We start from the raw sequence: 12,417 nt of genomic DNA on the forward strand, positions 1-12,417 counted from the left end.
TCTGAATCTCCATCATATTTTTAAAATCTTTAAGGAAAAATAAGACATAAATGATAAAAATATTAAGATGATAAAACTAATAAGATATAATGTAATATGTATACAACTGAATTTTGAACAATGTGTCAGTTCAATAAATAGCGATAAAAAGTGAAAACAAAACATAATCTTCTTCTTATCATTAAAAAAACAAGACAGATTACAGTTGGGTAAACTATACAGAGAAAAAGGATTTGGTTTAGTGATATATTTAGAGATATAATTATTTAAAATGTCTCATGTAAAACAATATATATATAGATCTTTATTGATAATATATTTTATTAAAAGAGATATAATGCACTGTCAGTAGCAAATATTCAAATATTCTGTATAGACAAATCATTCTTGATATATGTGTATATTATAATATATATTTGTATAAGTATATAATGACCTCCAATGCATCGATAATGCATGAGCATCGTACAAAGGCCATTATACCAACAGAAAGCCTACCAACTGCTTACAGTGGAATGCTTTAGGACAGGTCTGTCAAATCGTCGAGCCTATCAATTTTAGACAGGCCTACTTGAGGAGAAATCCGCATATAATAAATCCTGTATATACAATTATTTACTACATACACATAGACGAAAGAATATACATTTGGCAGGAAGCAGAATATGAAAAGTACTTAACGAAAATATAAATATTTAGGATATAGCAAATAATCAACTATAAACAGATATTTATTTTCTTTCTCTAGATATTAAGACCTCTTTTCTTTTGGAAATATTATTCATTTAATAATATTATAATAACAAAATGCTCTTCTTTCGTTTATGTGTAGCGTAATTAAGTTAAACGCTTATAAATGCTAAATGTTATAAATAAATCTTTGAGCTTCTGTGAAAGAAAAATAATTTTCCAGCTACTGTCAAAATTTTGCCATTATGAGTATACATTTTGTTTCCTATAATATCACTCTTCCTTTTTACAATCTATTGAAATAATCCGCTAATCTTTTTTTCATATTAGCGATGAGTTGTAAACAGTATGTTGCATTAAGATTAACAGTAGCACCTTCCTTCTTCTTCATCTTCAAGCCATTCTAATACTTTGGATGATTTGAAATACAGCTGTAACAAAAAACATGTCTCTTTCTCATCATTTTTTTACAACTCTTTTAATTAAAATATGCTTTATGGGAATCTAAAATTCCAAATATACCAACTATAACAGATATAAATTTAAAAAAAGAAAAAATTATAGGCTTATAAGACAGACAAGTTTATATATAAAATTGTTTGTTTATGTAAACTTGATATATTCAGATTTATATTTTCATATATATGTACTTACCAGATCCACAAACAACAAAGAGGAATAAAGCTAGCAACCAAGGACCAACTGGAGAACTTTCTTCTTGCGATTTCTAATATAATAAAAATTTCTATTATTTAAAAGCTATAAATATATAGCTATAAATATAAAGCAACTTAAATATGAAAATAAATATATTTTGGCAGAAGTGTAACCAGATTGAGATATTAAAACAGACAAGAAAACTGACAGAGTATTTTTGTTGCTTGATGAGCAAAAAAAAGGATATGATTTATAAACAAATATTATTGTAAATAATACAATATTACAAACAATTTGCAAATACTTAAAAAAATAAATATAGGTATTTAAAAATTGCTAGATTTTTTAAAAAGCATGCAAAAAAGTTACAAGATCAAACTTTGCATTGTTCTTGCCCCACCCTCTGGCTACACTCCTGTATCTTGGTGTATTTCCAAAATATTATTTAACAGATGGAACATATATGAGGAAGATAAATCTTTCATTAATTAATATATATATTTCATTAATTCATAAACATTTTAATACAGAGAGATTATCGATAATAATTATTAAATATATGAATTGATGCATTTTTATTATTAGATTCTAAATAATAACTGAAAGTAAATAATATTAATGGAAGGAAGTGAAGAAATAAAAATCTGAGAAACTTTGACTAGGATCAAATTCTTACAAACAAATGTTTATCTATAACCTCTCAATATTATATTATATGTATCTCGAGTTGATAGTTACGTATTTTCAAAAACAATCAATTAAAAAATTAGAATCGAATCGCAAGCATGTATAAATTATCTTTACATTTTATCTATTTCATCCCCTATCCATATGTATAATTTTTTCTTCTGGGAGAATCACATTTTCTAAATTTGACAGATCTCTACACATATAACATTCTTTTCTTGTGTTTTTCTTTTTTTTAAGTAGAATGATATCTTAATGAATGAATCGAAATGTGCATCTCGAAAATTGTCGTCAGAAGAGGATCCACATCGACTTCGGGATTCAAAACGACCGACTTACCGAAGACTTGGGAACGTTTCCGCGTAACGTGATGTTCTTCGTCGCCTTCTCGTTGGCGATGCGCATTCTTTGCTTCGGCGCCATCGTCAGATTCCCTCGATAGTGTGTGTTTCACGAAATAACAGAGCACGAGCTCGATGAGCCGCGAAAGCACCGTATGCGTGTCCGGCGTTTACAAACGACACAGTGACGTTCCGCGACGTGTGCGCTAGCGTGGTTTGACACGTGAAGTAAAGTTGCGCGACAGCTCGGCAGCTCCTCGTGCCACACTGTCACCACGCTAGTCAATTGAGCGAATTCTTCGCACACTCGTGTTTTGAAAACTGATCCTGATGAATTTACAATAGTCGAAATATTTATTTTTGATCGCATAGAACAATAAAAGGGAAAAAGATTTAAACGCTTAGATAAGGGAAAAAGATCCTTCACTTGCCATACGTGGCGGGAATTTTGATTTTTTGAATATCACATCATTATTAAAAATTTCTCCTTTTAAGATTTAAAATAATTAATGATTTTTTAAATAATTTCGACGTATAAATCATGCCAATACCATATTTCATGTCGCTTATCAAAGTAATAAATGGAGATTAAAGAACGATCTCTGATTTGAATAATTCGAGAGCTGGATACACACGCATTCAATTTTTCTAAAAAATAATTTTTACAACATCGAGAATAAACATGGACAAAATGAAATCTTAACTATAAGTTACAGGGTGTGTCATCTACTCAAATTTTGTAAAAAACGTTCACTAATTCGCTTTTTTTTTCGTTCAAAATTCAATCATGTAAAGAGAATATTTGAAAAATTTTTTGCAACTTCCTAAAATTAATTTTTTATTGTATGCATTTTTTAATATTTTTTTAATCATACAAAAGAAAAACACTCTTAAGTTTAAATAAAATTTTTCAGTTACAAAAGAAATCCCCGAGAATTCCAGATTTTTCATGGTTTTTCAGACAATAGACACTCTCTGATAATTAGTAAAGAAAAATAAATGAAAAACGACGTTTGTGTTGTGTATACGTAGAAATTTTATATTTTTTTAGAATCGCTACATCTAACAACAAATCGTTTATTTTCGAAGACTCTCACCGACGTTTAGTCTCTCTTTCATTAAAATTAATGAAATATAATACACTCGTCGTTATATTTTTCGCGAATAGTATCCACAAGTACCTATCTCTAACTGTGTTATGAAATTTTAACTTCTCACTTTTTCAACAGCAATGCGGTATACAGTGCGGAAGAGAATCAGGAGCGAGGATTCGTTCAAAGTAACAATGGAAATATTCGAACGAAGAGAAAAAATAATACAGAGTTACGATACCGCATATAAGGAAACCTTACTATGAATACTATGCATTCACGATTTCTCCTCTTCATTTGAACTACTACTAGAACCTAATCATAAGTTAAGAGTTTTCCACTGATAATCAAATTGGCAAATTGATTTAATAGTCACAGAATTTAAAATTAGTCTAGTTACAATTATATCTCCATTACACAATTTGCATATCGATGCAAAAGTCTTATAAAACTATCATGTTGGTAAATTATAATATACTTTTGCTTTTCAATATCCACTCTTGTTTATTAGAGCTTTCGATATTATAAGATTCTACTTTGTATTTTTTTTTTCAAGAGATGGAAAACATTATTTCGCTTTATAAACCATTACGCTTTGCCCGAATCAAAAGCTCTGCTTTTTTTGTCAAAGAACAAGATGAAACTTTTCAATCTTCCCTTGATAGTTGAATATCAATAGTTTGATCAATTTTTTACTGTCGACAAGTGAGACAGCGACAAATATTGCAGCATTGAGACATTCCAAAAAACACATGTTCATACACATATAAATGCAATCATGTTTATATATATATATAAATATATATATATGTATATGTGTATATGTGTCTGTGCATGTATGTTGTGTGTGATATGTGTACACATATACATATATAATTATTAAATTAAGTATATAAATATTCATCATGTTATAATTTTGTTAATATACCAGTGGTAAATTTGATATTGAAACAAAAATATATAACAATATAATTTTGCGCACGATTGCAGAATTTTCATTCATATAATTATTCAGACTCACATATGGAATTCGACTAATACTTACAATTATCATTTTATTATTGACAGATGACTGCATTGCGACATGTGCGCGCGTACTAGTACAGTAAAATCCATTTACAGCGCATCTTTACTTGCATGAAATATAGCAATTTAAAAGAAGAATTAATAAATGAGATGCGAGAACATTGTTTGAATATCGTAGGTAGTACGTGACGTGAGTTCTGTTGGAAGATTAATAAGGATACTGTTGGTCGGTGATATTTTTCTAGTCGCAGTTGGATTAATTGAACCAATGATAAACGTAAGAAAAAAATCGCATTCTCGGGTGACATAATGGACTGTTTCAAGACAAATGAAGAAATGTATACTTCATTTTGTCGAGAACATCGTGAGCATCACAGGCTGCACGGAAATTACATCGTTCGACTCACGATGTAAATGATAGTATATATTATATTCAGCAATATACTTTTTAGTCTATTTTTACCGTGGAATATATCTTCCGCACGAATGCGTTGGTACCGATGTATCCGACTGTCCCGCACATAATACCTAGGGCCAAGCTGAACAACGCCATGTATCCGAAATAAAACGCCGTTTGGAAGAGACCGTACATTCTGCGGAAATAAAACCGTCGAATGATTACAGAGACTTTCATTAGTCGACATGAAAAATTGATGTACCTCTACTTACTTAGTTTTGAAGAAAAAGTAATAAAAGGAATAAATGTAGACGTAACCGGCCGTCGAAGCCGCTGCAAGAAAACTCGTCCACTGCCTGCGAAAAGCAAAATATATAAATATATAATATTGTATAAATCATATATTTGGGAAAACAGAAAAGAATACAAAAACAAGATAGACTTACCATCGATAGTCTTCGGCATTTAGCAAGAAATATGTACATACGATAGTAACGCATACGGTCACTATCATAAGAATAACGAATACTAATAACATAAAGCCATAAACATAGTAGATCTTGTACGCCCAGAAGGAGGTAAAAATGAAGTACCTAAAAGGACCATAGCTCGAGATCAATGTATGCGCAAGAAAGTGATTGGATGAACAATTTAAGATATATATAAATATATATAAAAAACATACATTTCAATAAAGATCGAACCAAAAGGTAAGATTCCGCCGAGCATTATGATCACTAGCGGTTCCATGAACCACTTCTTCTCGGGTATCGGTCGAGGCACCGCATTCACGCGACACGGAGCATCGGGCGTCCCGGCGAGATTTCGGCCTAGAATCGTACCTACCATTGTCAGCGGTAATATCACAAATATGCAGATACATGTCACTGCGACCTGCACACATACGATTGATCGTATATACCAGCATAATGATTTCTACATAAGTTTATCCAATTTAACGAACAGTTACGAACCATGGATCCGAAAGGTATTGCTCTACTGGCGTGATAATACATGGCGATAAAATTGATGAAGAAAGCAGTGCCACAGACCATGAGCGGCAACATGAAAGCGCTGAGGAGCATCTGTTTAATCCAGACGCGTCCGCCCATCCGCGCGTATAGTCCGCTTCCCGCGTAACCATTGATAGGCGATGTGACAGCGTATACAAATATCGCCGTCGATAGCATCGACCCGCGTTCTGTATATAGCTCGCCCAGGATCGCAAAGATAATTACACTCAGTACAACCACTGTGACCTGTATATAAAAGATTGGAGAAGGAATGATTTATAATTTTCTTCTTCTACTTTAACGAATCAATAAAAGTGAGTATCCAGTGAATACACACCTGATAGCCCGCACCTATAAGAGCTGAGAAGAGCATAGCATGACTCGCAGGCCTAAAAACATCTCCGTGAACCTGCTTCCAGCCATATTCATCACCCAAGTCCCTTTCCATATCATCCATTTCTTCGTCCCTGCTGTATCGAGCGTAATCTTTTCTTAAAGTGCGCATCAGAATCATTGACACGAGCCCGACGAGAAAGATCACCATCATGAAACTATTGAAGATACTAAACCAATGTATCTGAAAAAATTATTCGTAATTTTTATTTATGGAATATATTATATTTTATATTCATTATTTGAGGTCACAAGAATGGTGTGTATAATAAGAAATTTACTCTATGCTGAAAGAAGTTAGGATCCAGATACTTGTCAAATCTATCCTCAAATTTGACATTACTCTTTTTCCAATTGACTTCATAGCTGAAAGATATACGTGCACCCTGCACCAGCTTCACCTTGTTTTCACTGGTCAGGTTAACATCCACTATCTGCTTACCATTATACCCAATGTCAAACTTTTTGTGCGTCCAGATATAATAGGAATCTGATACCGCAACTCCATCATTGTTTTCCAATTCCCCTACAACACCTGTAATACAAGAATTTCCTCAAATATCTAATTCTATAACTTGATATATATATATGTAAAACAAATAATCTTTCAATTACCCCATATTGGCAAATCATCAATATACATTTGATACCAATATTGATTTTTTATTGCGTACACAAATGCTTTCTGGCTTTCTTCATTTAAACTTATCTGGCAGTATTCTGTTTTTGAGATATCCTCTGTAATGGAAAAAGGTTTTAGATTCTGTATCTCTAATGCTTTGAATATTATCCAAACAGTATTCGTTCATATAAATGTATCTACCTTTGAATTCGATATCTAAGCCACTGAACTTCAATTCAATCCCTTGTAGAGCCTCTGATAGGGTCTCGTGATAATGATTAATAACATTCTTGATGCCTGTACAAAAGGGTAGGGAATAATAGGAGTACGTCTCTTGACGATTATGATACGGTCCTACAGTACTCATCCATAGGACAACCTCGTCGCCGTCTTCGTACTAGAAACAAAGATATAATCCATTGATCACAATAATTAATTGAGCTTGTAAGAAGACATTATATCAAGATGAAATTCAAGACTAATGACAACTAGATATAATGGAATTGCTAATATCGAGTAAGAACACAGCATCATGCAAATTCATTCAACATAACACAAATAGAGAAAGGAAGTGAAAGAGAAAGAGAAGGAAATAAAAATTCGAGATAAATATTTGGCGACGTTTCCACTTGAGAGGCCAACATGGTACGTAGGTTCGAATGACAATCTGGACATTCGAGGGAGGAATAGGTTGAAACGCGAGTACTCACGAGGTGATTGTGCTCGTCGGCAGAGGCCAGCAAGGAAAGCAGGCTAAACGCCAGAAAGTGGAATAGCAGTCGTTCCCGACGCATGTTTATTTATTTCCGAAGGAGAAAAGGCGCGCCGACCGGCCGGGCGCCCTTTTACGCGAACGCACAAACGAGAAATCCCACCAACGTGACACGACGACGGCGACGGACAATCCCCATAGATTTCGTAATATTGCCACCGAGCGCGTTACGGATAGCAGAAACACCGGACACGGGACGGACGGACACGTATTATGCAGGAATCTCCGAAGGTGCGATGTATATCGTTATATATGCACCGCGACCGTTGATATGCGACGTCGACGTTGCCTGTCGACAGCTTTCGTTCGTCGTGCCGTCAGATGACGCTTGTCAGATTCCTCTCAATTTCGCGCCTTAAGGTCATGAGTCATGACACGTGAAAGAATTTTAATTCCAAGGTTGTTAGCAAATCGGACTAATCAGGATAGGAGAGGAACAAAAATTTCCTTATTCCGATTGGTCGAGCTATTCCCAGTGAATTTTTGTGATAGGTTGATAGATATCCAATAGACGAAGATTCCTATATTTTTCCAAGAAAATAAACTTTTCTATTGGATATTGTGAACCATGGGTTTTTTTCTTTATTCTGATTGGTCAGATTCAGCGGACTCGGCAGTTGGGCAATATTACTAGATTTTCCGATGTAATTCGACGCTGATTGGTCGGATCTGAAAGTAGAAACCAATCAGGTTCGATGGTTACTTAGCTTTGAATCCGCTGAATGTGGCCATTGATCTGTCGGATTATTTTCGCGCATGTTTAGAAAGGGTCATATAAATGATCTGAAGTAGCGTATATATCTGATTAGAATAATTAGCGTATATATTTGATTAGAATAATTCTGTTGTGCTCCTGTTATACTATAACAGAATTACGCCTCTAATTAGGTACGCGGTACGCGTTACGCGGAAAATATCAGTCCATGTGACCGTACCCTTATTAGGCCCATCATTTGCACAATAGAAGCACAATAGAAAATATGAAAACATGATAAAAAGATTTCTATTGATAAATACACATATAAAAATCTCTGCTGAGATATAAGCGATCAATGGTACAATTATGTAATTGACATTCATCTTTTTTTTCTACAAATTTAATAAATGACCTAAATAAATGCGTCTCAAATATTTTGAAAACTTCTTTCGATCTTCCTATATCTTGTGACGCTCCTATTGTTTGCAAATATTGAAATTATTACATCATCAGAAAAAAAAATCAAGGGTATATACAATACTGCCAGTTACTGGAAATCTGTAGTTATCTACAGTTCAGTGATAACGTGAGTGAAGTGTGTTAACGTAGTTCGTATATATACGTGGATACTCGTGGCGCGAAAGTACGTACATCTGATCGATGAGATTTATTTCTTTATTATTTAATTAATTTTTTATATCATTTATTAAATAATGCTGTATTTACATCGCGTAATATTATATTGACTCTCTTTTGATAAGATTATTCTACAAAATTCCTTTTTATTTGTAACAGCGGGGATCTCTATCATATACCACGTGGCAATAACGATTTGATTGATTTCGAACAATTAACGATTATTTAAAAAAAAAATGTGTGGAATTTGGGCATTGTTTGGATTGGACACGCAGTCCTTGACCTGTATCTGCGAAAATTTTGATAAGATCTCGCACCGTGGTCCGGAAGCTTTTAAAATCGAATTTGATAACAGAGTTAAGGTCACTTTTGTTAAATAGAAAAGAGAATATTATAATTCTTTTTTTTTTATAAATCTTAAATATATCTTTTTTTTTACAAATCTTAAATATATCTTTTTTTTTACAGAATGGGTATCTAGGATTTCACAGATTAACCATTGTTGATGGCCTATATGGAATGCAACCTATGAGATTACACAAGTATCCAAATCTCTTCCTCTTGTGTAACGGGGAAATATATAATTGTGAAAGAGTAATATTTTATTTTTTGCATATTTATTATATATTATTGAAAACAATATTAATGATTTGAACAAAGTTTGCTAATGTTACATAATTATGGCAAGTAGAATATAAGAATTAATTAAATTTATCACTTGATAAGAAAATTATAAGTTGCTGAAGATGATTAACATTTTTCAATAAGAAATCTATCATTAGTGGAATATAATGATAACATGTACAAAAATTATATTTATAAGCAACAACTATATATGTGTGTTATATAATGGCTGTTTTAACATCACTTAACTTTAATCTTAGCTTAACTTATTTTTTGTCTTTTTTTAAAGAAACAGTTAGAAGGAGAAAAAGAGTAAGTTTAGCTAAGATTAAAGTTAAACGACATTGATAGAAACAGGTATAAACAACGTATTTATATACTTGCTTATATATGTTTATACATCATTATATTTTGTCAGGTGATCAATTTCTTTAGAAAGCATTTTTTAATAGCTTTTTTCATAGCAATAAATATGACACTTTAAATTATTGTTTTTATATTTTATATTAAAATACATGTATGCAAAATTTTATGGAAGTAGTGAAATAACTATTCGTATGAAATAATATAAATGCAATTGTAGTTACAAAAACAATATCATTTTGAATATGCTACTAAATGCGATGTAGAAGCAATTATGCATTTATATACATGCAATGGTGCCGACAGTGTTGCCCGATCTCTAGATGGTGTATTTGCATTTTGTTTAATGGATGTTACCAAAAGGAGGATTTTAATAGCCAGAGATCCATATGGTGTAAGACCACTATTTAAATTATATTCAGATGATGGGCAATTAGCCATTTGTTCAGAAAGCAAGGTATTTTGCATTAATAATTAAAAATAATTTTTTTCTTGCTAATTATAAATACATCTCTATAAAATATAATTTACTAATATGACAATTATTTTAGGGTTTAATGGAAATTACAAAACGCATAAGTGGCAAATGGACATTAGAACCATTTCGTCCAGGTCATTATGAGGAATATGAAATTTTAGATGATGGTCGAGCAAAAATTTTGTCTAATATTTGTTATTATAAACCTGGTGATAAACCTTCTTTCCAAGTGTTTATTCCTTGGCCAAGTGAGTAGATGAAATTCTGTTATCACTCTGAGAGAGAAAGTATATAGTATATAATATATCTATATATATAATTTATTTTTTGCAGCCTTGAATCCAAAAGATATTCATGGCAATATTCGAAAGTTACTTTCAGCAGCAGTAGAAAAACGATTAATGGCCGACAGACGGATAGGATGTTTGTTGTCAGGCGGATTAGATTCTAGTTTGGTTGCAGCTTTATTAGTGAAACAAGCAAAAGAACATAATTTACCATATAAGATTCAAAGTTTTGCAATAGGTATGGGTGACAGTCCAGATATTGTTGCCGCAAGACAGGTTGGTGGAAACTTTTACACTTTTGTATCATCTTTTTTCATCAGTAATTACTGGCTAGTTTAAATTTTTTATTATGCAATATAGGTTGCAGATTATATTGGAAGTGAGCATCATGAAATTATCTTTACAGAAAAAGATGTAATTGATATATTGAATAAAGTTATTTATTCACTAGAAACATATGACATTACGACTATTCGAGCTTCGATAGGGTAAGACAAATTATATTAAGATATATAACATTAAATGTGATTTAATTTTCAGTTATAAATCAAAAAATTATAGTATAAGATATGTTTCTTTTCTTTAATTAAAGAAGAGGAAATTTTATAATGATGCAATTTTATAGTGATTTATCTATAATAGAAGAACCTTTTATTTTGCAGGATGTATCTTATTTCAAGGTATATAAAACAGAATACAGAGACAACTGTAATCTTTAGTGGAGAGGGTGCAGATGAACTGGCACAAGGCTATATTTATTTCAGAGATGCACCCAGTGCAGCAGATGCTCATAATGAATCTTTAAGATTATTGAAAGATATATATTTATATGATGGTTTAAGAGCTGATCGCACGACGAGTGCATTTAGTTTAGAGTTAAGAGTACCATTTTTAGATCTTCAGTTCACATCATATTATTTATCTTTGGACTCCAATATAAGACAACCTCAAGGTAGAGTAATAGCAAATTGAACATTATAAATGTTGCAAATCCCTATCCAGAAATGCATAAAAGGAAGCAAAAAAAATTGAATATGTATATACAGATGGAATCGAGAAGCATTTGTTAAGAGCTGCTTTTGATGGAACTGATTTATTACCTTTGAACATACTATGGAGGCATAAAGAAGCTTTCAGTGATGGAGTGGCATCTATCAAGAAATCTCTTTTTCAAGTGATTCAAGAAATAGTAGAAAATCGTGTTCATGATGAAGATTTAAGTGCAGCTCACACTAAATACCCTCATTGTACACCAAGAACGAAAGAAGCACTCTATTATAGGTATACATAAACATTTTAGAGTAAAAGAACTTTCTTACTTGATAATACTTTATCTTTTGCTCATTTTAGAAATATCTTTGAGTCATATTACAAGGGGCGAGCAGAAAGTTTTATACCTTATTTTTGGATGCCGCGCTGGGTTAAAAATGTTACGGATCCATCTGCTAGATTCATTAAACATTATGCTGCAAACACTGATGAACAATCAGCTGAAAACAATTAGAAAAATGATGAATATTAATTTATAAAAAGAAGATTAATATATATACGTATTTTTTGATTAAAAGATAAAAATTTAAAAAGATAAAACACAAAAAATGAAAGATAAAAGATAAAAATTTATCTTTTCATCATGAACTGCA

General features: G+C 32.0%; 3 protein-coding genes across 5 annotated transcripts; 1 reads left to right on the forward strand and 2 right to left on the reverse strand.

Moving 5' to 3' along the window:
- Positions 1-902: 902 nt before the first annotated feature.
- On the reverse strand, positions 903-2,646 carry LOC109610126 (stress-associated endoplasmic reticulum protein 2). Its single transcript, XM_020028130.2, has 3 exons — positions 2,374-2,646; positions 1,345-1,417; positions 903-1,121 (listed from the first exon to the last, which is right to left on the reverse strand). Exons 1-3 carry the CDS (start codon positions 2,455-2,457, stop codon positions 1,084-1,086), a joined length of 195 nt encoding a protein of 64 aa, XP_019883689.1. The 5' UTR covers positions 2,458-2,646; the 3' UTR covers positions 903-1,083.
- A 747-nt stretch (positions 2,647-3,393) lies between these two features.
- LOC105253240 (transmembrane 9 superfamily member 3) lies at positions 3,394-7,711 on the reverse strand. Its single transcript, XM_011261127.3, has 10 exons — positions 7,628-7,711; positions 7,119-7,314; positions 6,911-7,033; positions 6,577-6,830; positions 6,240-6,479; positions 5,864-6,148; positions 5,575-5,783; positions 5,336-5,482; positions 5,162-5,245; positions 3,394-5,085 (listed from the first exon to the last, which is right to left on the reverse strand). Exons 1-10 carry the CDS (start codon positions 7,709-7,711, stop codon positions 4,941-4,943), a joined length of 1,767 nt encoding a protein of 588 aa, XP_011259429.1. The 3' UTR covers positions 3,394-4,940.
- Positions 7,712-8,442: 731 nt separating this feature from the next.
- Positions 8,443-12,370, forward strand: LOC105253238 (asparagine synthetase [glutamine-hydrolyzing]). Of its 3 annotated transcripts, none has more exons than XM_011261121.3 (10): positions 8,443-9,029; positions 9,182-9,384; positions 9,491-9,616; positions 10,230-10,466; positions 10,561-10,735; positions 10,821-11,050; positions 11,135-11,262; positions 11,437-11,726; positions 11,821-12,055; positions 12,125-12,370. In XM_011261121.3, the coding sequence occupies exons 2-10, from the start codon at positions 9,259-9,261 to the stop codon at positions 12,276-12,278; spliced, it is 1,701 nt and encodes a 566-aa protein (XP_011259423.1). In that variant the 5' UTR covers positions 8,443-9,029; positions 9,182-9,258; the 3' UTR covers positions 12,279-12,370. The 3 variants fall into 3 exon arrangements, with proteins under 3 accessions (XP_011259423.1, XP_011259424.1, XP_011259426.1); XM_011261122.3 differs by having other exon boundaries at positions 9,182-9,378; XM_011261124.3 differs by lacking the exon at positions 9,182-9,384 and having other exon boundaries at positions 12,125-12,368.
- Positions 12,371-12,417: the final 47 nt, after the last annotated feature.

The sequence above is a fragment of the Camponotus floridanus genome, unplaced genomic scaffold (genome assembly GCF_003227725.1).
Source record: "Camponotus floridanus strain SB8 unplaced genomic scaffold, Cflo_v7.5 scaffold37, whole genome shotgun sequence".
NCBI lineage: Eukaryota > Metazoa > Arthropoda > Insecta > Hymenoptera > Formicidae > Camponotus > Camponotus floridanus.

Excerpts from the sequence above, each read along its gene's own strand:
- LOC105253240 (XM_011261127.3), bottom strand. The coding sequence starts at position 7,711 with ATGCGTCGGGAACGACTGCTATTCCACTTTCTGGCGTTTAGCCTGCTT. Across the intron at positions 5,483-5,574 it reads GGTTCGATCTTTATTGAAAT|GTACTTCATTTTTACCTCCT; the intron begins GTATGTTTTTTA and ends TGGTCCTTTTAG. Across the intron at positions 5,086-5,161 it reads TACTTTTTCTTCAAAACTAA|AATGTACGGTCTCTTCCAAA; the intron begins GTAAGTAGAGGT and ends TTATTTCCGCAG.
- LOC109610126 (XM_020028130.2), bottom strand. The coding sequence starts at position 2,457 with ATGGCGCCGAAGCAAAGAATGCGCATCGCCAACGAGAAGGCGACGAAG. Across the intron at positions 1,418-2,373 it reads GAAACGTTCCCAAGTCTTCG|AAATCGCAAGAAGAAAGTTC; the intron begins GTAAGTCGGTCG and ends TTATTATATTAG. Across the intron at positions 1,122-1,344 it reads CTTTGTTGTTTGTGGATCTG|CTGTATTTCAAATCATCCAA; the intron begins GTAAGTACATAT and ends TTTTTGTTACAG.
- LOC105253238 (XM_011261121.3), top strand. The coding sequence starts at position 9,259 with ATGTGTGGAATTTGGGCATTGTTTGGATTGGACACGCAGTCCTTGACC. Across the intron at positions 9,617-10,229 it reads AAATATATAATTGTGAAAGA|TTACAAAAACAATATCATTT; the intron begins GTAATATTTTAT and ends ATGCAATTGTAG. Across the intron at positions 11,727-11,820 it reads CAATATAAGACAACCTCAAG|ATGGAATCGAGAAGCATTTG; the intron begins GTAGAGTAATAG and ends ATGTATATACAG.